Source organism: Triticum aestivum, chromosome 3D, assembly GCF_018294505.1.
Source record: "Triticum aestivum cultivar Chinese Spring chromosome 3D, IWGSC CS RefSeq v2.1, whole genome shotgun sequence".
NCBI classification, from domain to species: domain Eukaryota; kingdom Viridiplantae; phylum Streptophyta; class Magnoliopsida; order Poales; family Poaceae; genus Triticum; species Triticum aestivum.
This window is the reverse complement of record NC_057802.1, coordinates 560473431-560495349: the sequence shown is the minus strand read 5'-3', so window position 1 is coordinate 560495349 and position 21919 is coordinate 560473431. Positions and strand designations below refer to the sequence as shown.

Genomic DNA, 21919 nt, shown 5'->3' with positions numbered 1-21919 from the left:
TTATGTCACTTGACTGAGACTTGCTTAAATCTCAATGAACTAAGACCTAACCCTAAGTAATTATACTTATTCTATCATATATATGGGTGACGCTTGCCTCAATAAAAAAGAATCGGTGACGCTATGCTACATGTGATGAATATTTTCTTGCTTCCAAACGATGGAGCTGGATATTTTCCTTAGCTGCATATATAGTGAGATGTTAATAGCAAAATAAATTCAAAATTATACTGCATGATTGCACCCTTCCGTCCGACGAGTCGATTGTATACCGTCGAGAGACGAACCAGTGTGTGTCCACCGGGTTCAATTGCGTAGGCAGTGACGTCAATCATCTCACCATCTTGAATAAACAAAATGAGGCGAAGATCGAGGCTTACGTTGTGCTGGCAAAAAGATTTAGCTACGCTCTAGCTAAGCAAAGCTTAATTAACTACTACCGGAGTACTAGCCTAACGTGCACCTGGCGTGTGCCATCTTTGCTCCTGAAACTATGAGAACCCCGGCCCTTTTTTATTGGAAAACATATGAACTTTATTCAACTGATATAACAGATACACCGTTCGTGAGGAAAGGTACAATTTCATACATAGGCTCCTCAAACCAGTCAATAATAGAGGAAAATCTAGCCAATTTAGCAAGCTCGTGCGCAACTTTATTTGCTTCTCTATTACAATGTTCAAACCTACAAATAGAAAAATCACAAGCTAAAAAATAGCAATCATCGAAAACTGCCGCCGCTACTCCTGTTAACCGTTAGCCATTATTTATGGTTCAATCACCTCGAGATTATCAAAATTTATGATGAGATCAAATCTAAGAGACCAAGCTTTTGTTGTTAGAGTGTCCACACAATGATCAATTTTCAAACCTCCTGCAATAAAATTACCTTTATCGTTTCTCAACACAACCCCTGCCGTACCCTGGACCTAATCAAGCTGCTTTACATTTATCTACTTGGTTGAATGTGCATCAGGCATCCTATTCCACGCTTTGTGCACCTTTTAGTTCAGGAAGGACGCACCACACCATTCTAGGCCTGTGACGTTTCTTCTATTTCTTTTGTTTTTCAAGTTTTTATTGGTCTTTTTCATTTTATTATCTTTATTATCTATCAAAAGTAGGTTTTCTCTTCCTTTTCTTTCCTTTCCATGTTTAGTTTTTCCCTTTTTGTTTCTATTTATTGGTAATTATTAAACATTTTAAACATAAATTTATTTTTCCTGTTTTCTTCTTTCCTGTAAAATTTATAAACAATAATTCAACAAGAAACGAGTAATTTCAAATTTCTCATCTAATATTACATGAATTAAATTACAAGAACATTTTTAATACATAAATAATTTTATAGTTACATTTTTTAAAATTCAACGAACACTGTTTTTAATTACATTAAACTCTTAAAAAATGTTCAGGTACAAGCGTTGAAGATTGGATCGCAGCAAGAAACCATCAGACAATTTTTGCTCATGAATTGAACAAATCAACACAAATGCCATCCACTACACATACCAACCACATATCCTGGTGCACAACGCATGCCAAATCTCACTCTTCATCTAGAACTGACTCAAATGTGCAGACCATATTGCCTTCAATCTGAACGTTCTCCAGATATATATCATTTGACAAACAATCAAAATTACGGTATGGAACAAACAATAAGAAGTTTTTGTGTTGATAAATCTGCAACCCCAGTCCCCATGAATAAAGCGGGCAACTCGTCTGTTAGAACTTGCATCTGGAGGAACCGTGCTTTGAGACCACTGAAGGTGACACGAACACAATCAAAACCAGAAAGGCAAAAAAGCACTTGCATGGAAACAGCAGTTCATATATCAGAAAACTGAATCTCGGTTTCAGCAGACATGAAAATAGTGCACATAAATGAAATACCAAAGACAACTGAATCTCCGTGGAAATGCAACAGCAGCCCTGGCCATTCCAGGTCCACCCAAACAACAAGATAGATTATAGGACAGATTAAGAACAACAACATAACCATTCATGTTATCATGTACTGCCGCAAATAAAAGTTGGTATACCCAATAGAGAAATAACAGAGACCAGAATGCAGATATTAAAATATTCATAATAGTTCCAATATATATATAACACTACACAAACACGGGCAGAGTACTGTTATATACTTCCTCTGTAAACTAATATAAGAGCGTTTAGACTACTAAAGTAGTGATCTAAACGCTCTTATATTAGTTTACGGAGGGAGTACATCACTCAAGCACCAACAGGTACATGCCGTATCTATATATAACGGTCACGTATCCATGATTAACAGAGAAGTTGACTGAATAGCTCGCAGCATAATGTTAGGTACATGACTTCAGTCAAGCACCAACAGCTTATCACAACTTACCCAGATTACTGTTGCTCATATTCAAGATCTAAGTTCACTATCATCATCAGTAAGATGGACAATTGTGAAGGCTTCAATACACAAACATTTAGTGCCCGTCCGCCAATGACTCCGAGAACAAAGGAACATATGGAAGATAAGGGCACCTTGAATTCCGTCCAAGATCACATATGAACCGCGGCTCCCTCGAATCCATTTCGTATGAAAATAATTTCATCTGCGGAAAGATCCTCGATGCAGATTCTACAGTTATGAACATCACATTGTCTTCTGGGTGGGCTGAGATAACACCATAATGTTCCCCGGCGCTTGAATACTCTACTCCGACCAGTTGCATGTAGCTGACTTTGAGCTTCAATGTCCAACAATTTTCACTAATAGAATCTTCAAGAACCCAGATTGACAGTTCAGAAGAACCATGATCTGTGAGATACAATTGTCCCCGTGATACATAAACATTAGGAACACCACGAGCATCAGGTGAAGTAGGAATAGGAATGATCCTATAATTACCCTGCACGTCGATGGCTGCAACTGTATCACTATCAGAACGTAAATACAACACTCCGTTGAAAAATGCGCCACCTGATAAGCAGAGTATCTCAATTGGATTGTCCCAAACAATTTGATGCGTCCAACCACCAGCTTTGGAAGAGTATATCCCCACCTCTTCGATGCAATAATCATACTTATTATTCAGATTCAAAGCCACGGCAGTTACCAACTCGAACACATGGAAGTGGGAGGAGACGGACGGGTCGAATCCCAGGCGAGCATCGTTCACGAACAAGGAATACTCGGTGGCGGGCACCGATACCCACTTCTCAGTAGCAGGATTGCACACCACGTACTCCAACGTCCCAGGGTCATCCAACGCCTTGGGGGCAGTCCGGCGTCGGCAGAGGAGGAGGCCGTTGCAGCAATCCAAGATGTCGAGCTCCTCGCATTCAGGTAGGAACGAGAGTGAGGCGTCAAGAGGGCACCAGCTCCCCGAGACGCTTTGGTAAACATGTGGACACCGTGGATCGCGGCCCATGCCGTAGGTTTTGTAGAAGAAGCCGGTGAGGGTCGACTGGGGAAGCTTCTCGCGGTGGTCGGGGTGGGAGATGAGGTCCCGCCAGCGCGTGGAGACGCACTTACAGCAGCAGGTGGACTTGTAGGGCACGCGCGAGATGACCTCGACCAGGAGGTCGTCTGGGAGCTTGATCGTCGGATCGCTCATGAGGGCCGCCTCCATGGATCCCGTCGCCATCTCCTGGGAGGAAACGAGCGGCTAATCTGCAGAGATCGGGGCGGAGGACGAGAGGTTAGAATGATACTACGTCCTAGCAGTGAGGGGAGAGCGAGGGAAAAGAGGACGTACCAGATGCGTGGCGCGCGGACTTCTTAGGGATAAGCGGCGAGAGCGCCGGCGTTGGGTGCTCCCATCCGCGCCGGCGGTGGGTCGCGGCGAGCCGGTGAGGGTTTGGTTTGGTGCGGGGCGACGAGATGGATGGATGATGGATGCTGCGGGATTTTTTTTCTTTTTGCAGTTATCTGGGCTTTTTACTGGGCTGTATATGAGTCCAAAGACTCTCACTGCTAGACACGCACGCCATTTTACACGATCTTAAAAAAATATATAACCTTAGGCCCGTTCGTTTCACAGGAATTTTGCAGGATTTTTACACGCAAGAATTCCTGCTGAATGCTTTTCCTTTGAAGTGTTCGCATTGTCGGATAGCAGTACAGTATTCCAAAAGAAATGCTGGCTTCTTGTGTTTATTCCGAAGGAAAAAAAATCTACTCCAAACTCATTTGTTGGCGGATGCCCGAGGAAAAGCAGAAGTACCCCAAATAAAATGTTGTATGTGAGAAAGAAAGGTACTAGCTGCGCCCTAGTGCTGGTGTTTGCCTACAACTTGGTGGGTACCAACAATTAGCTTTTTCTTTGGATTTTATCCCATGACCCGAACACCTCAGTTTTAGCCGATCCTCTATTTGAGTATCACAAAGGTTTTCAAGCTACATGCAACCCAATTCCTTCACAGGTTTATATTCCTATGTTTTTTCTATCCCTCCACTCAGAACACGGCCTTAGTTCAAAGCTGCGACACTTATTATGGATCGAAGGGAGTCTTAATTAAAGAAAATTCTTCCAACCATTACTTACATAGGCCGTCATGCAGGACATGATAGTGCAATCTCAGATGTGCTAATAGGGATAAAGTATGTGTGTGTTCACAGAGATGAGTATGACAAATTAAATGTTTTTCATGCCAAATTATGTTTGCCGAGTGGCAATTTTAGTTGCAAAGCATGGCAAATCCTTCTTGAACTACATGGCTGAAGGTGAGCAATTCATAAATCCGAGCAGTTCTTAAATTGCATAGGCGATGAACAACTCACAGATCATGATGACCTATTCATAAACTACGTAGCTGATGAGCACTTCACAAATCACCAAGATGAGCAGTTCATGGATACAACAGAAGGCGAAAATGAACAACTCATACATCTCGTAGTAGCCTAGGATTTTTTTCCAGTAATGTAACAATTTAGAAAAATCAGTGGAGGTCGTGTTGTGCGCCCTGCTCGGTTCTTCCCGGTGATACCAGCTCCGGTCTCCTTGGACTTCCCATTCCTCTTTTTAATTTGATTCTAATTGCTATGACAAATATAAAAGTTGATGGTAGACTGTAATTAAGTTAGAATGCAAATATGGATTTCTGACTTGCTGGCTTGCGGCACTATCTATACATATATTCCCCAAATCCTGAAACTGCCACTTAAGAAACAAAGTAAAAGTAAATTTGATCAACAAAGCACAGATATATTTACAATCTCTGTCTGATATTTCTGCTAGATGATTGTTGGCACTGTTGACATTTCAAATTTTGAAAACCGTGTCCCCCAAAAAGATGAGAGTAATTGTAGACAAGAATAATGCATTCTAGGCATGCATGGCAACCATGCCAGTGTGAAAACGTACATCATGTACTCCTTATTTCAAATATTTCTAATTACCCAAGAAATGTTTGAAGAAAACCAAGCGTTGGTCCTCAATTGACCACATCAAGGACCAGCTTGCGGGACTTGTAGACTGACCACTTCATGCGCCGGTAATACGCGGCTTGCATAAGCGCGAGCGAGAGTAGGAAGATCCATTTGACTCCCATCTATGACACAATCACAAGGTGGAGTAAGCAATTACGGAGTAGATAATTTATGCTGCCATTCAAATAAAATGGGTGGTGTAGAGCAAGAGGGCTACCAGCTTTCTCTCTTCCATCTCAGGCTCAGCTGCCCATGACAAGAATGAGACAACATCTTTACCCATCTGGAATTGTAGACAGAAGAAACAAACCATCCTTTAATTTAGTACTGAATCCGCGGCACAAGTTCCGTGATGCTCACAATAGAAAAGTAAGACTTACCTGAGCTTCCGTTGCAGGAGTACCGTCTTCATACTCGACAGCTCCATCACTAAGCATCTTGGGCATGGCTATGGCGCCACCAGGAAAGTAGGGATTGTAATGCAAGCCTTCACGAATCTAGATTTTTAAATCAAAAGCAGAAGGTTAAGATTTAAGACTCAATCAGAGAGCAAATACGAATAGGCTAGGGGGTGAATTTTATGAGGGTATAACCAAAACAAGCTAACTACCTTACCAGACAACTTCCATCAAGAGAGAAAGATGCATACTCACTGGAAAATTTGATTACAATATTCCTTTTCACAGTAGAATTCTCAGAGGAATTTTTCAAAAAAAAAATCTCAGATGAAGTTGCTAATCCTTTCAAATTCCAAGTGAAAAAAATTAGGTTTAGTGACCAGAGAGTGGCACAGCATTTTAAGATTCTTCACTTAGTAGACCAAACCTTGAAGTTGAATAGCATAAAGGCTAGTGATAATATTGTTAACCCAGTTGCATAATGCACCTTAGAGTTTAGCTATGACGCTTATAATTTATAGGGAACTGGGGGTCCAACATTTAAAACTGGTTATACATAAAACTAGCAAAGAAAAAATAGAGCTCCCAAGAAGATTTTTGTTCATACTCTTTAGAACTCCCAAGAAGATTTTTATTCATACTCTTTAGAATAGCAGCTGACAATCTTGTGGGATATCCAACCCCACTTTATCAGGCTGATCAACATGCCACTACAACTAAAATGACTATCTAGCAGCACCAACAAGTCACAACATGTTGTAATAAGAAGAACCTACAAAAAAACACATCTGAAGTCTTAACTGCAGTTCCAAAACTGCATGTGTCAGCGTGGGAAATATACTAGGTAATGCATACATGTTTAGCTCGAATAATGAACCATTAGAAGAAAATAGTGTGAAAGGATTAAAGTTTGGGTAAATTCAGTGCCAATCCAGAACAACTGTATGCCATCGTGCGCCAATGTGAGTCCATTGTATCCACATGGTTGCTGCTACTACTTACGCATAATAAAAGTATATACACTGGGAAAGATCAAATTGAGAACCACAAGAAGCCATCAACACCAAATATAAACGAGAGAGGATTACCGAGACGCCAGCAGGTGGATCACGGTAACCAGTAAGGAGAGAAAAAACATAGTTCTGGCCATTGTGCCTGGCCTGCAAAAATGTTAGCAAAGGGTGAGATACTCCCTCCGTCCCATAATATAAGAACGTTCTTATATTGTGGGACAGAGGGAGTACAATTTTGAGGCCAAATATTGGATGAATGCAACCAGAATCCATTAGTCGGTCACCTTTGTGATCAAGCTGAGGTCTGGAGGGTATGCTCCACCATTTGAAAATCGAGCTGCTTGCTCATTCGCATATGGTTGTGGGAGACGGTCACTCAGCTTACCCGGGCGCGTGAACATTTCGCCTTCATCGTTGGGCCCATCAACCACCTCAATCTCAGCAGCCATTGCTTTTGTTTCCTCCTCTGTGTAGGCAACACCCACCAGGTCTCGGTACGAGATCAGAGACATCGAGTGGCAGGAGGCACACACTTGCTGATAAACTTGGTGTCCACGCCTTATTCTGCTCATATGTTTTCAAAAGAATTAAAGAGGTTTACAAGAGATATTACCAATTTAAGAGAAGGTTTTTACAGATAGCATAATTGTACTACTATTCCCCTGTTGCTGAACTTGGACTGTTGCTCTGTTGTTGGTTCCAATAGTGGAACACCAACGCAATTTGCCGGCTTATGGAAAAAGAACAATTGTATACTTTTTTATATTGTCCTAAGTGGACTCAAGCATAATATTGTATGTATGATCAAATAGCTATTGTGCTTCCATGCTATTTGTTAGAGTCAAAACTGGTCAAGAAAAGTTGTTTGACAAGAGAATATGATTTTACTTACGATGCGTGATCATAAGAACTAAGAATGCCTTCATGTGGCCAGGGATAGCTCGGAGATTCGAGCCCATGCTCTGCTTCATCAGCTGACGCTATTGTACCAAAGCTTAAAAGGCCAGAAGCACCAACTCCAAGAATAGCCAATGCTTTCAGTCCAGTGAAGCCAGTGATTCCTTCTCCATGATATATCCGGGTTGAAGAAAGAAGAGATGAACCCTGTAAGAAGAAGTACAAGATAACTAATAAATAGTACTAATTTGGTGCATGCATAGGTAATGTTGTAACTATAACACTTTTGACCAACTACAGTGACTTAAGATGCTGGCTCTATTTTTTCAGGTTAAAGGCAAATAGTCAAAAGCGAATAACATAATATGGTAAATTAATAATGGCCAACAGTCAAAAGTGAATAACATAATATGGTAAACTAATTTTTTGAAATGGTAATTTTTTTTAAAGATTTGGGAAGTACTTACAGATGGGTGCTGGCGAAATACTTTCTTCAGAAGCTGGCTAATGCCCCTCCCAGTAGCCATCTATGCCGCTGTATCAGATATCCCAAACACAAACAGGTGGATCAACATTTTGGAGTTTCGGTATTGCAGCACAATAATAATTGACTTATTGCAGAAGGATCCCAAACTTGAAGGTACAACACTGATTGAAAAGTAAAGCATGGCAACTCCCTGACTTATAATCGATGGATAATGATTTACAGTTCACCTGCTACTAGAGGAGCTTGAAATTGAGGAGCAGAGCTCCCAATTTCATTCACCGTGCAAATGGATAATACAAAAGTAGCAGGGTCTGTAAACCACACACAGTAGTACAAAGCAGAATCATAAGCTAGGGAGTACTTTGCACGCCCGCAGGAGATCAAACGTACCAGCAGTCCAGCACCCAGATCCCGAGTTCCCGACACGCGGGTCGAGTTCGGCAACCGGTACCTGCGCTGCGCTGCGAGGAGCCGCTGGAGAAGGGCGCCGGAGAGCGAGCGGCCGGAGGGGCTGCACGTCTGCTGTCTGCGCGATCGGAGGCGGGGGAGGAGGGAGAGTGGTGGGGAGCTGGGCTTTGTGGCGCTCCGATGGCCGTGCGTGGTGGCGGCTGGAGGAAGGTGCTGACCCGTGGGCCCGGGTTACTCGAGTGAGTTTCAAGCTCCACTTTTTTTTAGAGGAGTTTCAAGCTCCACTTGAAACTGTCTGTCCACGTGGCTATAACGAGACTTGCGATTTGGGAATGGGCTGGCCCGCTCTGGCACGGACCTCGTCCCTGTCGGCCCGTCTGTTCTGTCACGGACATGGAGCCGGCCTAATTGTTCAATACCGAGTGGACTCATGTCTTGTTGGGCAACATGGTCTGACCCGTTTCAATACCAGATTGCACAAGAATAAAAGAGCATTTATACAACAAGTATTATTTCAACTAGTATCATCTACCCGTTCAAAAAAACAGCATCATTTAGCAGAAGGGATTTCTATTAGGTTAGGATATTTAGAATTTATTTGTTCAAAGAAAAAAAGGAACATATGCAACTACATACCATGAATCGTTTACATCGTAAGGTAGCATATTTGTAACTCTGAAACCAAAAAAGTCTTGGGTCAATAGATTAAAAAAATTAATATAAGTATTAGGGGTAACAACCTTGAAAAGGCATGTGCACTGCAACGACATACTAGAGCCTTGGATCACTAAATTTGGGTCGACCCGCTTATCCCGGTCAGCCGACGATGACCTGCTTCCTGTACCAATTTTCTTATGAAGTCTGCCCAAAAGATCCTTCAACCTTGAAATTATGGCTGGACCAGTATCCCAATGGATAACGCTGATCCATTCCCATCGTCAGGTGCGCCGGAGGTACGGGGTCGCACATCCCAACCTTCCCCCATGCGTGGTTGTTAATCATGTGTTTGGAAAATGTTAAACGTCTATATAAAAAAATGTTCCTGATATATAAACAAATGTATAACATGTATGAAAAATAGACATAAAAATATTATTTTAAAATATTAATCATGCATTTGAAAAATGTAAACGTGTATACAAAAAATGTTTCTGGTGTATATGAAAAATACTGAATGTGTATGTAAAAGGAGTTGAGATCAAAAGAATGAAAAGCAAAAGTCAAAGAAAATCGAGAAAGAAACAAAGACAAAAAGAAAGAAAGAAACCCCAGTAAAACCATGAAAGAAACAAAGAAAACCGACGAGTAAACAAAGAAAAACATAAAACCGAAAAAAGGGTGAAGAGGAATGAAAACCGAAAGAATAGTAAATGAAAAAGAAAAAAAAAGCACCAAACCAGTACGTGGAACCGACCGAGCGAGCGACCTAAGCACAAGCGAATGACCTGAGCTAACGGGCTGGCCCTGTATGTGCGCGCCTTCAGGAGAGACGGATGCTATTCTCGCTATAAGAGAGATATAGCATTCACGGTACAAATCGACGCTTGCCCAACAAACCCTGAGCCGCCCCGACTTTGACCCAATGAAGAAACCTGCGTTTCCCCACCGACACCTACGACCACAAGACACAACCACTTACAAAACGAGCCCACCCAACACTGGCACCTTCCATATGGAAGACCAAGACGAAATCGACAGGCAGATTCTAAAATTGGAGCCTTAGTTTGGTATATGGTTTGAATTGCAGGACGTTGATCTCAGTACCATTAGTCATGCATTGCCACACACCGATCTTTTTACAAACAATAAAACACTTGAAAGCATATATCACAACCATAGTCCTATCATGATTCCTCGACACACATTTCTGGTATTATATTTGTTGTAATTTAAACGAGATATGAATCTTAATGTGCCAGCAAAATAAACTATATCACATTGTTATCGCCCCCAAGGGCAAATGTTGGCAGAGAAATCAATACCAAATATAACATATATAACACCCAAATGGACAGTAGAGAATGTATTAGCAACAAGTTTAGGAAAAACATTTTTATACAAATAATGAGAAGGGCTGAATAGGGAAAGCCTGAGACCATATATCTTCAACAGAACGCTTATGTGAATAATAAGATTTGTACCGAAGTTTTTTCTTTCTTTTTGAGACGTGCATTTGTGCTATAACATTTTATATAACTAGTTAACTACTCGTGTAGCAGTGTCAATCTAAATAGCGATTTTAAATCGGTAGCGAACGGAGGAAGCCACTTATCCATGGGTCCAGGTTATTCAGGTGAGTTTTGGCCTCAACTGCACTGTCTGGCCACCTACTTGTAAGGAGAAGCCCTCAAAAAAAGTTGTAAGGAGACTTGCAATTGGTCCAACAATTCAGGGTTGTTTTGGAATAAAAGGAACTTGTAGGGATTTTATAGGGTTGCACTCATTGAAAATTCTCCTGGCAGATCCTTCAACTTTTAGGAATAGATATATGGGAAATATTTTTCTCTCGCCATTTTGCAGGATTTGGAACATGTGATCTTTGAGAAGTCCAAGTCGGTTTATCTACCCTCCTCACTCCCTCTAATTTGGAAATCAATTTTCTACAGGGTTTTTGTAGTGCATCCAAATAACCGCCAGGTGAAATCTTTATGTTCTTCATTGTCGTGTGAATCCACAAGACACTACATGATACTTAAGTGCTATATTTTCATGATTCATTTTTATTCATGTGTTTCCCACTACGACATGGTAAAGAGAAAAAACATTTCAAAATGAAGTGGTTTCTTCTAAAATTTTATATGAATCAATCGATATATTGCCTCTATTGTCAACATGAGTCGTTTCCTCATGGTCTAGCTCCTCTCACCTCGTATTCTCCTACCCCGTTGGGTAGATTTGCCTGCGCTGGAGACGACATTGTCAAGTGAAGGAGACCAATGTCAGATATCCATCTAAACATTGATGCGTTGTACTATCGCTTTGGCGTTGGTATTAGCTTCCCAAGTCATTGTCATTTCCATGGTCCACTATTGCCCCCCCCCCCCCCCCACACCCATCCCCACACATCTTCCTAAGGGTAAAGTTAGGGTTTTGGTTTCTCCAAAAACTCGGTAGTATTCATGCTATACTAAAACCAAATGAATGTCACTGATGTTATCTCCCCCCGGCCCATTCCCTTATGTTTAGATTTCACAAGCTTCACCTCCTGACGCTTGTCACACTCGGATTGAAAATCACTTGAACACTAAATTTTCTTTTATAACAAGGAACATACACCTTCCCTTCTCCTTGTAAGTGGTGGCTAGGGCATACTCTTCCCCTCTAGGCTCCGCAGGTGAACCCATGGATTCGTCTTCCCTCTGTCTGCCGCATCCGATGGCCGATTGTCGGGAGGGGAATCCCGGTGCCTTGGCTCCAATTAGTATCTTAGGTTAGGTTTCTTTTTTCCTCGCAAGGGCGTCGCTTCTTCTTGTAATTGGTCTTCCGGGCGCCGATCCACCTCGAGTTCGTCCATATGGATGGTGTTGACAGAACTTCGACATAGATTCCCGTTGTCTCCTTGAGAGGTGATGTTAGGGTTTCTCGATATGTGTGCGCCATGGTGAGATATGGTGCCATGTGCTTCGGATTTGTTCAATGGTTCAACAATGATGACTATAGCTCCAGAGCATTGGTACTTAGGGGCACGTGCATGAAAACTTTCCAACTATCGTCGAAAAGGTTAGGTCGGCTCTGGTAGGGGAGCGACAACATCAGCACGTCGACAACTCATTGTAGCAGTGGTAGTGGTCGTTCACTGATCTAGAGTCCTCGATGTATCTTTTGGGGCACACTTTGTACTTTTACAAGGTGACTAGGGAACATCCTTCCTCCCCTCGATCTCCGTCGACGAGTCTATGGATTCGTCTCCTGTCTGCCCGTCGCTCTGGCGGCGGTGGTGGAAAGGGTAATCCTGGTGCCTCAGCTTCGTCTAGTAGATAGGTTGGGCGCTTCTTCTTCGAGTCAGTCTCCCTGCTTCAGATCCTCCTTAAGTTCGTTTGTTGGAATAGATTAGACGGAGCTTCGTCGTATATTCCAGCCAACTATTTGGGGGTGGCAAGTTTAGGGTTTCTCGTTGTGCGTTTGCGACGATGAGATTTGGTGTCAGATTCTTTAGATCGATTCAAGGGTTCAACAAAGACAACAAAGACAACTGCGGCTCCAGGGAGTTGGTCCATAGGGGAACGTGCACGAAGATTTCTCGACTGTCATCGACAAGGTAAGGCCAGCTTCGGTAAGGAAGCGGTGACGACTTGTTCTAGTGCGAGATTGGTCATTTGTTTGTCTAGGGACCTCGATATAATTTTTATTATGTTTGAGCTGCTTTGCACTATTGACGAACTTTTATAATAGATCCGAGTCATTTTGAAGAAAAAAATGTGTACTTTTGGTGAACTTTTTTAACAACAAATTTTGATAATACATCTGGGTAATTTTCATAAAAACAATTGTTTTAAAAAACACTTTTTTGTACTCAATCATGTAGCAGGGGCGTGGCTTTGTCTCGCCTCTGCCGAGACAGAAGCTCGTCTCGCGTCAGGCGATACTATTAATAGGGAGGCACAAGTAGCTTTCGCAGATCAGTCATTTTTCTTTGCTGTTTTTCCATTCACTCATTTCTTAATTTTTATTGTTTTGTTCATATTTTAGAAAATATTCTGAATACATATTTTCAAAACTTAATTTTACTTAAGAAAAAAATAGATCCATGAATTTGAAAAATGTTAACACAATGTACAAAAATTGTAAGCGTAATTTTTTAAATATGTTGGTAGAATTCAACTAAAATGTTTGTGACATTTTAAAATGCTATGTATTTCAAAACAATGTATGTGAATTTTTAAAAACGTCTATACAATGTAAAAAAGTTCATGTAATTAAGAAAAGTGTGTTGTACCATTTAAGAAAATGTACATTCATTAAAAATATTCACGAGTTTCAAAAATATGTTTGTTATTTAAAAATATATTATTTGTACAATGTACAAAAGTGTCTGTGTAGTTTAAAAATACTTAGTATTAATAAATAGTGTTCCAACGTGTATTTTATTTTTTAACACATATTAAAAAAAATCAAAAACTTATATTGTAAACGAATGCTAATTATTTATTTGAAAATGTTTAAGCATGTATAAAAAATGTTTTAGATGTATATGAAAAGGTACAATGTAAAAATAGACAGAAAAGGGTATTTTGTTCAAAAAATGATAATCATATATTTGAAAAATGGTAAACTTGTTTAGAAGTATATTCCTAATGTCTAAGAATAATGTACAATGTGTGTGAACAAAAGGAAAACAAGAAAAAAAATCATGCAAAACAGTAAAATAGTGAAAATCGACGCTACAGTACATGGCCAACCCACGACCCCGGGTGCCAACGATCGTAGAAACATATGCTTTCCGGGTATCTTTGGCACTTGCTGCGGACCTGGGTGTGCAAAGATTCTATGTTGCATCATATTGTGAAGGTGCTGTGAAGGACATCAAGCAGGGCACTGGAGGGCCTCATGCAGCAATAGTCAAGGAGATAGTAGAGAGTGTGAAATTTTCTGAGTTGTGTATTTTCATTCACGAGCATAGGAACTTTATTTTTGAAGCTCACAATCTTAGCAAAATGGCTTGTAAATTTTTTTTTTTTGCGAAAAAACTTCCAATCTATTCATCTTCAATCATGGCAGTACAACAAACACCAGAAATAAAAATTACATCCAGACCCGTAGACCACCTAGCGACGACTACAAGCACCGAAGCGAGCCGAAGGCGCGCCGCCGTCATCGCCCCTCCATCGCCGGAGCCGGGCACAACTTATTGTAGTAGACAGTCGGGAAGTCGTCGTGCTAAGGCCCCATAGGACCAGCACCCCAGAACAGCAACCGCCGCCGATGAAAAATAACGTAGATCGGAAGGATCCAAACCGAAGACACACGAACGTGGACGAACAACGACGAGATCCGAGCAAATCCACCAAAGATAGATCTGCCGGAGACACACCTCCACACGCCCACCAACGATTCTAGACGCACCGCCGGAACGGGGACTAGGCGGGGAGACCTTTATTCCATCTTCAGGGAGCCGCCGCCGTCTCACCTTCCTGAGTAGGACACAAACCCTAACAAGATTGAAAAAAACGACTAAAAACGGAGCCCTCCTGCCGGCCCTTGCCAGGATCCACCGCGCCTCCATGGCCCTAGGGCCACCGGAGACGAGGCGGACCTGCGCCGGCGCCGGCGAGAGGCACGAACCCTAACTTTCTTTCTTGGAGGAGGAGGAGGAGGAGGCAAAGCCCTGGCTCTAAAATGGCTTGTAATTTAGCCATAGGTAGGCATGTTTGGTTCAAAAAATCCACATGACTTTGTACTCCCACTATATAAAACCTTTTAGCCATAGGTAGACATGGAGTACCTTTGAACATTTCTTGAATGAATAAAGTTGGCGAGATTCCTTAAAAAGAAAAACTTAGCACTCTTTTTTTCCAATCAAATCAGAGAGCTTTTACTCAACAAAAGAGATCCTTGGACAATCAGCCAGTAGGCTTGATACCAGGAAGCTCGGGTTTTGTCGAGCCAACTTTCGGTCACATTCAGAGTGCAAGCATGCTTAGCACAAAGATGTGCCGGTAAGTTTGCCGACCGGTTTACATGCTGAATCACAAATACAGGAAAATTAAAGACTAGCTCTCCTATTTCTTCTAAGATAGGTGCCACAATCGATCTAGAATTGTGGCGAGTGTTCCAGAGTGTCACCAACTCCAGACAGTCCACTTCCATGATCACATGCGATAGCCCTCGTAGTGCAGCAAAGCGGGCTCCCTCTCGCATTGCCAAAGCTTCAACAATAAGTGGGCCAGAGATGCCCACGAATGGTTTGTACCAGGCCCCCAATAATGCATTCGAGGAACGAGCTACACCACCTGCACCCCCCTTCCATCTGCAAAATTCAATGCCCCATCAGTTGTGAGCTTGATCACGCCTTGTTCTGGTGGTCTCCACCCATGTCCAGGAAGAACAATCGGTGTGTTGCGTGGCATCTCAAGTAGGGCTAGGGCTTCCTTAGTGGCTCGGAGAGCTGCTGTCGGGCCCCTACCTTCTTCTCCATGTTTAACTCGGTTGCGAGAGTGCCAGATCGTCCACATGATGGTGATGATTTTTGGTCGATCATCCTCAGAAAACCGAGTATCACATAAGATATCCCGAGACCAAGAGTCCGGGTGAAGTGGAGGTAATCTGATGCCAAACCAAGCAAACGCTTCATTCCAGAAGCGCTGTGCATGTGTGCAATGAATAAGTGCATGCATGAGATCTTCCTCCTTGGCCAAGCAAACATTGCATCTGTCGATGACTGCAATATGGCGGTGTTTGAGTGTGCACTCATCAGGCAGTATCCGTCGAAGTACACGCCACCAAAACACACGCACCTTTGGGATAACTTTGAGTTTCCACAGAGCACTCCACAGTAGTGATTCATCTCTTGAAGCTCTGGTATCCGTCCCTTCTCCTAGAGCAAGACGCTCGTTCTGAGTCATTAGAGCAAGGTACGCCGATTTAACTGTGTAGTTACCTGAAGTCTCAAAGGCCCAAGCAAAGAAATCATCACCACCTCCACGCCTGATTGGTATGTTGAGGATCGCATCCGCATCTGGGGCAATGAAGTTTGACCTAACTAGCTCCTGTCGCCAGGACCAGTTATCCGTGTCAATGAGGTCTGACACCATGTGGATTGTAGCAGACGCTGGTTTCATCATGGGGGACATAGAAATTGTGCCCGGAATCCACTTATCTGTCCATGCATCAATGGAAGATCCATCTCCCACTCTTTTGATCAAGCCTACCTTCAAAGCTTCCCTGCCAGCTATGATCGCCCTCCAAGTTGCAGATGCAGACTTAGGGACTGTTGCATGCATAAAATCCGTGTCAGGAAAGTAGCGGCCCTTTAAACCCTTGCACAGAGAGAGCTCGGATTGGTTAGGAATCTCCACCCGTGCTTTCCCAGTAGCGCAAGGTTAAACTGATGAGGGTCTCGAAAACCCATACCTCCTTTGCACTTCGGTGTTGCTAGATTCTTCCACGACACCCAATGCATTCCATTCTTGTCAAGAGAGCTACTCCAAAAAAAATTTGCCATTGGGGAAGTAAGACTCTTACAGACTTTTTTAGTGAGCAAAAAAGTACTCATCGAGTAAGTTGGAATGGCTTGAACCACCGACTTTAGCAAGGTTTCCCGCCCGACACAAGCCAGTAGCTTTTCTGACCATCCCTGCATCTTGCTCCGTGCCCTCTCCCCGATGTGATCAAAAGTGCCACTATTAATACGACCAACAGTAGTTGGCAGTGTTGGAAATATGCCCTAGAGGCAATAATAAAATGGTTATTATTATATTTCCTTGTTCATGATAATTGTCTATTATTCATGCTATAATTGTGTTATCCGGAAATCGTAATACATGTGTGAATACATAGACCACAACATGTCCCTAGTGAGCCTCTAGTTGACTAGCCCGTTGATCAACAGATAGTCATGGTTTCCTGACTATGGACATTGGATGTCATTGATAACGGGATCACATCATTAGGAGAATGATGTGATGGACAAGACCCAATCCTAAGCATAGCACAAGATCGTGTAGTTCATTTGCTAGAGCTTTTCCAAATGTCAAGTATCATTTCCTTAGACCATGAGATTGTGCAACTCCCGAATACCATAGGAGTGCTTTGGGTGTGCCAAACGTCACAACGTAACTAGGTGGCTATAAAGGTGCACTATGGGTATCTCCGAAAGTGTCTGTTGGGTTGGCACGAATCGAGACTGGGATTTGTCACTCCGTATGACGGAGAGGTATCTCTGGGCCCACTCGGTAATGCATCATCATAATGAGCTCAATGTGACCAAGTGTTTGGTCACGGGATCATGCATTACGGTACGAGTAAAGTGACTTGCCGGTAACGAGATTGAACAAGGTATTGGGATACCGACAATCGAATCTCGGGCAAGTAACGTACCGATTGACAAAGGGAATTGTATACGGGATTGATTGAATCCTCGACATCGTGGTTCATCCGATGAGATCATCGTGGAACATGTGGGAGCCAACATGGGTATCCAGATCCCGCTGTTGGTTATTGACCGGAGAGTCGTCTCGGTCATGTCTGCATGTCTCCCGAACCCGTAGGGTCTACACACTTAAGGTTCGGTGATGCTAGAGTTGTAGAGATATTAGTATGCGGTTAACCGAAAGTTGTTCGGAGTCCCGGATGAGATCCCGGACGTCACGAGGAGTTCCGGAATGGTCCGGAGGTAAAGATTTATATATGGGAAGTCCTATTTTGGCCACCGAAAAATGTTTGGGATTTTTCGGTATTGTACCGGGAAGGTTCTAGAAGGTTCCGAAGTGGGGCCCACCTGCATGGGGGGACCCACATGAACGTGGGTAGTGGGGGCAAGGCCCCACACCCCTGGTCAAGGCGCACCAAGATCCCACCTTAGAAGGAATAAGATCATATCCCGAAGGGATAAGATCAAGATCCCTAAAAAAGGGGGATAACAATTGGTGGGGAAGGGAAATGATGGGATTTCTTTCCCCCACCTTTGCCAACGCCCCAATGGACTTGGAGGGAAAGAAACCAGCCCCCTCCACCCCTATATAGTGGGGAGGCGCATGGGAGACGCACCCCTGCCCCTGGCGCCTCCCTCTCCCTCTCGCTGAGCTTGGCGAAGCCCTGCCGAGATCCCCGCTGCTTCCACCACCACGCCGTCGTGCTGCTGGATCTCCATCAACCTCTCCCTCCCCCTTGCTGGATCAAGAAGGAGGAGACGTCTTCCCCAACCGTACGTGTGTTGAACGCGGAGGTGCCGTCCGTTTGGCGCTAGGATCATCGGTGATTTGGATCATGACGAGTACGACTCCATCAACCCCGTTCTCTTGAACGCTTCCGCGCGCGATCTACAAGGGTACGTAGATGCACTCTTTTCCCTCTCGTTGCTAGAAGACTCCATAGATTGTTCTTGGTGATGCGTAGAATTTTTTTTAATTTCTGCAACGATCTCCAATAGTGGCATCATGAGCTAGGTCTATGCGTAGTTTCTATGCACGACTAGAACACAAAGCAGTTGTGGGCGTCGATATTGTCAATTTACTTGCCGTTACTAGTCTTATCTTGATTTGGCGGCATCGTGGGATGAAGCAGCCCGGACCGACCTTACACGTACGCTCACGTGAGACAGGTTCCACCGACTGACATGCACTAGTTGCATAAGGTGGCTAGCGGGTGTCTGTCTCTCCCACTTTAGTCGGATCGGATTTGATGAAAAGGGTCCTTATGAAGGGTAAATAGAAATTGGCATATCACGTTGTGGTTTTACGTAGGTAAGAAACGTTCTTGCTAGAAACCTATAGAAGCCACGTAAAAACATGCAACAACAATTAGAGGACGTCTAACTTGTTTTTGCAGCATATGCCTTGTGATGTGATATGGCCAAAAGGATGTGATGAATGAAATATATGTGATGTATGAGATTGATCATGTTCTTGTAATAGGAATCACGACTTGCATGTCGATGAGTATGACAACCAGCAGGAGCCATAGGAGTTGTCTTTATTTTTGTATGACCTGCGTGTCATTGAATAACGCCATGTAAATTACTTTACTTTATTGCTAAACACGTTAGCCATAGAACTAGAAGTAATCGTTGGCGTGACAACTTCATGAAGACACGATGATGGAGATCATGATGATGGAGATCATGGTGTCATGCCGGTGACGAAGATGATCATGGCGCCCCGAAGATGGAGATCAAAGGAGGAATATGATACTGGCCATATCATGTCACTATTTGATTGCATGTGATGTTTATCATGTTTTACATCTTATTTGCTTAGAACGACGGTAGCTTAAATAAGATGATCCCTCGCAATAATTTCAAGAAAGTGTTCCCCCTAACTGTGCACCGTTGCGAAGGTTCGTTGTTTCGAAGCACCACGTGATGATCGGGTGTGATAGATTCTAACGTTCGAATACAACGGGTGTAAGCCAGATTTACACACGCAATACACTTAGGTTGACTTGACGAGCCTAGCATGTACAGACATGGCCTCGAAACACGGAAGACCGAAAGGTCGAGCATGAGTCGTATAGAAGATACGATCAACATGAAGATGTTCACCGATGTTGACTAGCCTGTCTCACGTGATGATCGGACACGGCCTAGTTGACTCAGATCATGTTTCACTTAGATGACTAGAGGGATGTCTATCTGAGTGGGAGTTCATTGAATAATTTGATTAGATGAACTTAATTATCATGAACTTAGTCTAAAATCTTTACAATATGTCTTGTAGATCAAATGGCCCACGCTAATGTTGCCCTCAACTTCAACGCATTCCTAGAGAAAACCAAACTGAAAGATGATGGCAGCAACTATACGGACTGGGTCCGGAACCTGAGGATCATCCTCATTGCTGCCAAGAAAGATTATGTCCTAGAAGCACCGCTAGGTGACGCACCCATCCCAGAGAACCAAGACGTTATGAACGCTTGGCAGCAGCGTGCTGATGATTACTCCCTCGTTCAGTGCGGCATGCTTTACAGCTTAGAACCGGGGCTCCAAAAGCATTTTGAGCAACACGGAGCATATGAGATGTTCGAAGAGCTGAAAATGGTTTTCCAAGCTCATGCCCGGGTCGAGGGATATGAAGTCTCCGACAAGTTCTTCAGTTGTAAGATGGAGGAAAATAGTTCTGTCAGTGAGCACATACTCAAAATGTCTGGGTTACACAACCGCTTGACTCAGCTGGGAGTTAATCTCCCGGATGATGCGGTCATTGACAGAATCCTTCAGTCGCTTCCAGCGAGCTACAAGAGCTTTGTGATGAACTTCAATATGCAGGGGATGAAAAAGACCATTCCTGAGGTATATTCAATGCTGAAATCAGCGGAGGTGGAGATCAAAAAGGAACATCAAGTGTTGATGGTGAATAAAACCACTAAGTTCAAGAAAGGCAAGGGTAAGAAGAACTTCAAAAGGACGGCAAGGGAGTTGCCGTGCCCAGTAAGCCAGTTGCCGGGAAGAAGCCAAAGAATGGACCCAAGCCTGAGACTGAGTGCTTTTATTGCAAGGGAAGTGGTCACTGGAAGCGGAACTGCCCCAAGTACTTAGTGGACAAGAAGGCCGGCAACACCAGAGGTATATGTGATATACATGTTATTGATGTGTACCTTACCAGCACTCGTAGTAGCTCCTGGGTATTTGATACCGGTGCGGTTGCTCATATTTGTAACTCAAAGCAGGAGCTGCGGAATAAACGGAGACTGGCAAAGGACGAGGTGACGATGCGCGTCAGGAATGGTTCCAAGGTCGATGTGATCGCCGTCGGCACGCTACCTCTACATTTACCTACGGGATTAGTTTTAAACCTCAATAATTGTTATTTAGTGCCAGCTTTGAGCATGAACATTGTATCAGGATCTCGTTTAATTCGAGATGGCTACTCATTTAAATCCGAGAATAATGGTTGTTCTATTTAGTTTTATGGTCATGCCCCGCTGGTTAATGGTTTATTCTTAATGAATCTCGAACGTAGTGTTACACATATTCATAGTGTGAATACCAAAAGATGTAAGGTTGATAATGATAGTCCCACATACTTGTGGCACTGCCGTCTTGGTCACATTGGTGTCAAATGCATGAAGAAGCTCCATGCAGATGGACTTTTGGAGTCTCTTGATTACGAATCATTTGACACGTGCGAACCATGCCTCATGGGTAAGATGACCAAGACTCCGTTCTCCGGAACAATGGAGCAAGCAACCAACTTATTGGAAATCATACATACTGATGTGTGCGGTCCAATGAGTGTTGAGGCTCGCGGTGGCTATCGTTATGTTCTCACTCTCACTGATGACTTGAGTAGATATGGGTATGTCTACCTAATGAAACACAAGTCTGAGACCTTTGAAAAGTTCAAGGAATTTCAGAGTGAGGTTGAGAATCAACGTGACAGAAAAATAAAGTTCTTACGATCAGATCGTGGAGGGGAATATTTGAGTCACGAATTTGGCACACACTTAAGGAAATGTGGAATAGTTTCACAACTCACGCCGCCTGGAACACCTCAGCGAAATGGTGTGTCCGAACGTCGTAATCGCACTCTATTGGATATGGTGCGATCTATGATGTCTCTTACCGATCTACCGCTCTCATTTTGGGGCTATGCTTTAGAGACTGCCGCATTCACTTTAAATAGGGCTCCGTCGAAATCCGTTGAGACGA

At 43.2% G+C, this 21919-nt stretch overlaps 2 protein-coding genes across 3 annotated transcripts; both read right to left on the bottom strand.

The window, feature by feature from the left end:
• Positions 1 to 2188: 2188 nt before the first annotated feature.
• On the bottom strand, positions 2189 to 3891 carry LOC123075435 (F-box protein At5g62510-like). Of its 2 annotated transcripts, XM_044498040.1 has the most exons (3): positions 3741 to 3891; positions 2891 to 3655; positions 2189 to 2800 (listed from the first exon to the last, which is right to left on the bottom strand). In XM_044498040.1, exons 2-3 carry the CDS (start codon positions 3627 to 3629, stop codon positions 2466 to 2468), a joined length of 1074 nt encoding a protein of 357 aa, XP_044353975.1. In that variant the 5' UTR covers positions 3630 to 3655; positions 3741 to 3891; the 3' UTR covers positions 2189 to 2465. The 2 variants fall into 2 exon arrangements, with proteins under 2 accessions (XP_044353975.1, XP_044353974.1); XM_044498039.1 differs by having other exon boundaries at positions 2191 to 3655.
• Positions 3892 to 5145: 1254 nt separating this feature from the next.
• Positions 5146 to 8881, bottom strand: LOC123075434 (cytochrome c1-2, heme protein, mitochondrial). Its single transcript, XM_044498038.1, has 8 exons — positions 8599 to 8881; positions 8189 to 8256; positions 7717 to 7928; positions 7109 to 7388; positions 6900 to 6971; positions 5794 to 5910; positions 5631 to 5696; positions 5146 to 5535 (listed from the first exon to the last, which is right to left on the bottom strand). The coding sequence occupies exons 2-8, from the start codon at positions 8246 to 8248 to the stop codon at positions 5419 to 5421; spliced, it is 924 nt and encodes a 307-aa protein (XP_044353973.1). The 5' UTR covers positions 8249 to 8256; positions 8599 to 8881; the 3' UTR covers positions 5146 to 5418.
• Between the last annotated feature and the right edge of the window lie 13038 nt (positions 8882 to 21919).

Bases quoted from the DNA above. Each gene is read 5' to 3' on its own strand.
- LOC123075435 (XM_044498039.1), bottom strand. From the start codon at position 3,629: ATGGCGACGGGATCCATGGAGGCGGCCCTCATGAGCGATCCGACGATC.
- LOC123075434 (XM_044498038.1), bottom strand. From the start codon at position 8,248: ATGGCTACTGGGAGGGGCATTAGCCAGCTTCTGAAGAAAGTATTTCGC. The intron at 7,389-7,716 runs GTAAGTAAAATC...ACATATGAGCAG, and splicing joins AGTTCTTATGATCACGCATC to AATAAGGCGTGGACACCAAG. The intron at 5,911-6,899 runs GTAATCCTCTCT...TTAAAAATCTAG, and splicing joins ATCCACCTGCTGGCGTCTCG to ATTCGTGAAGGCTTGCATTA.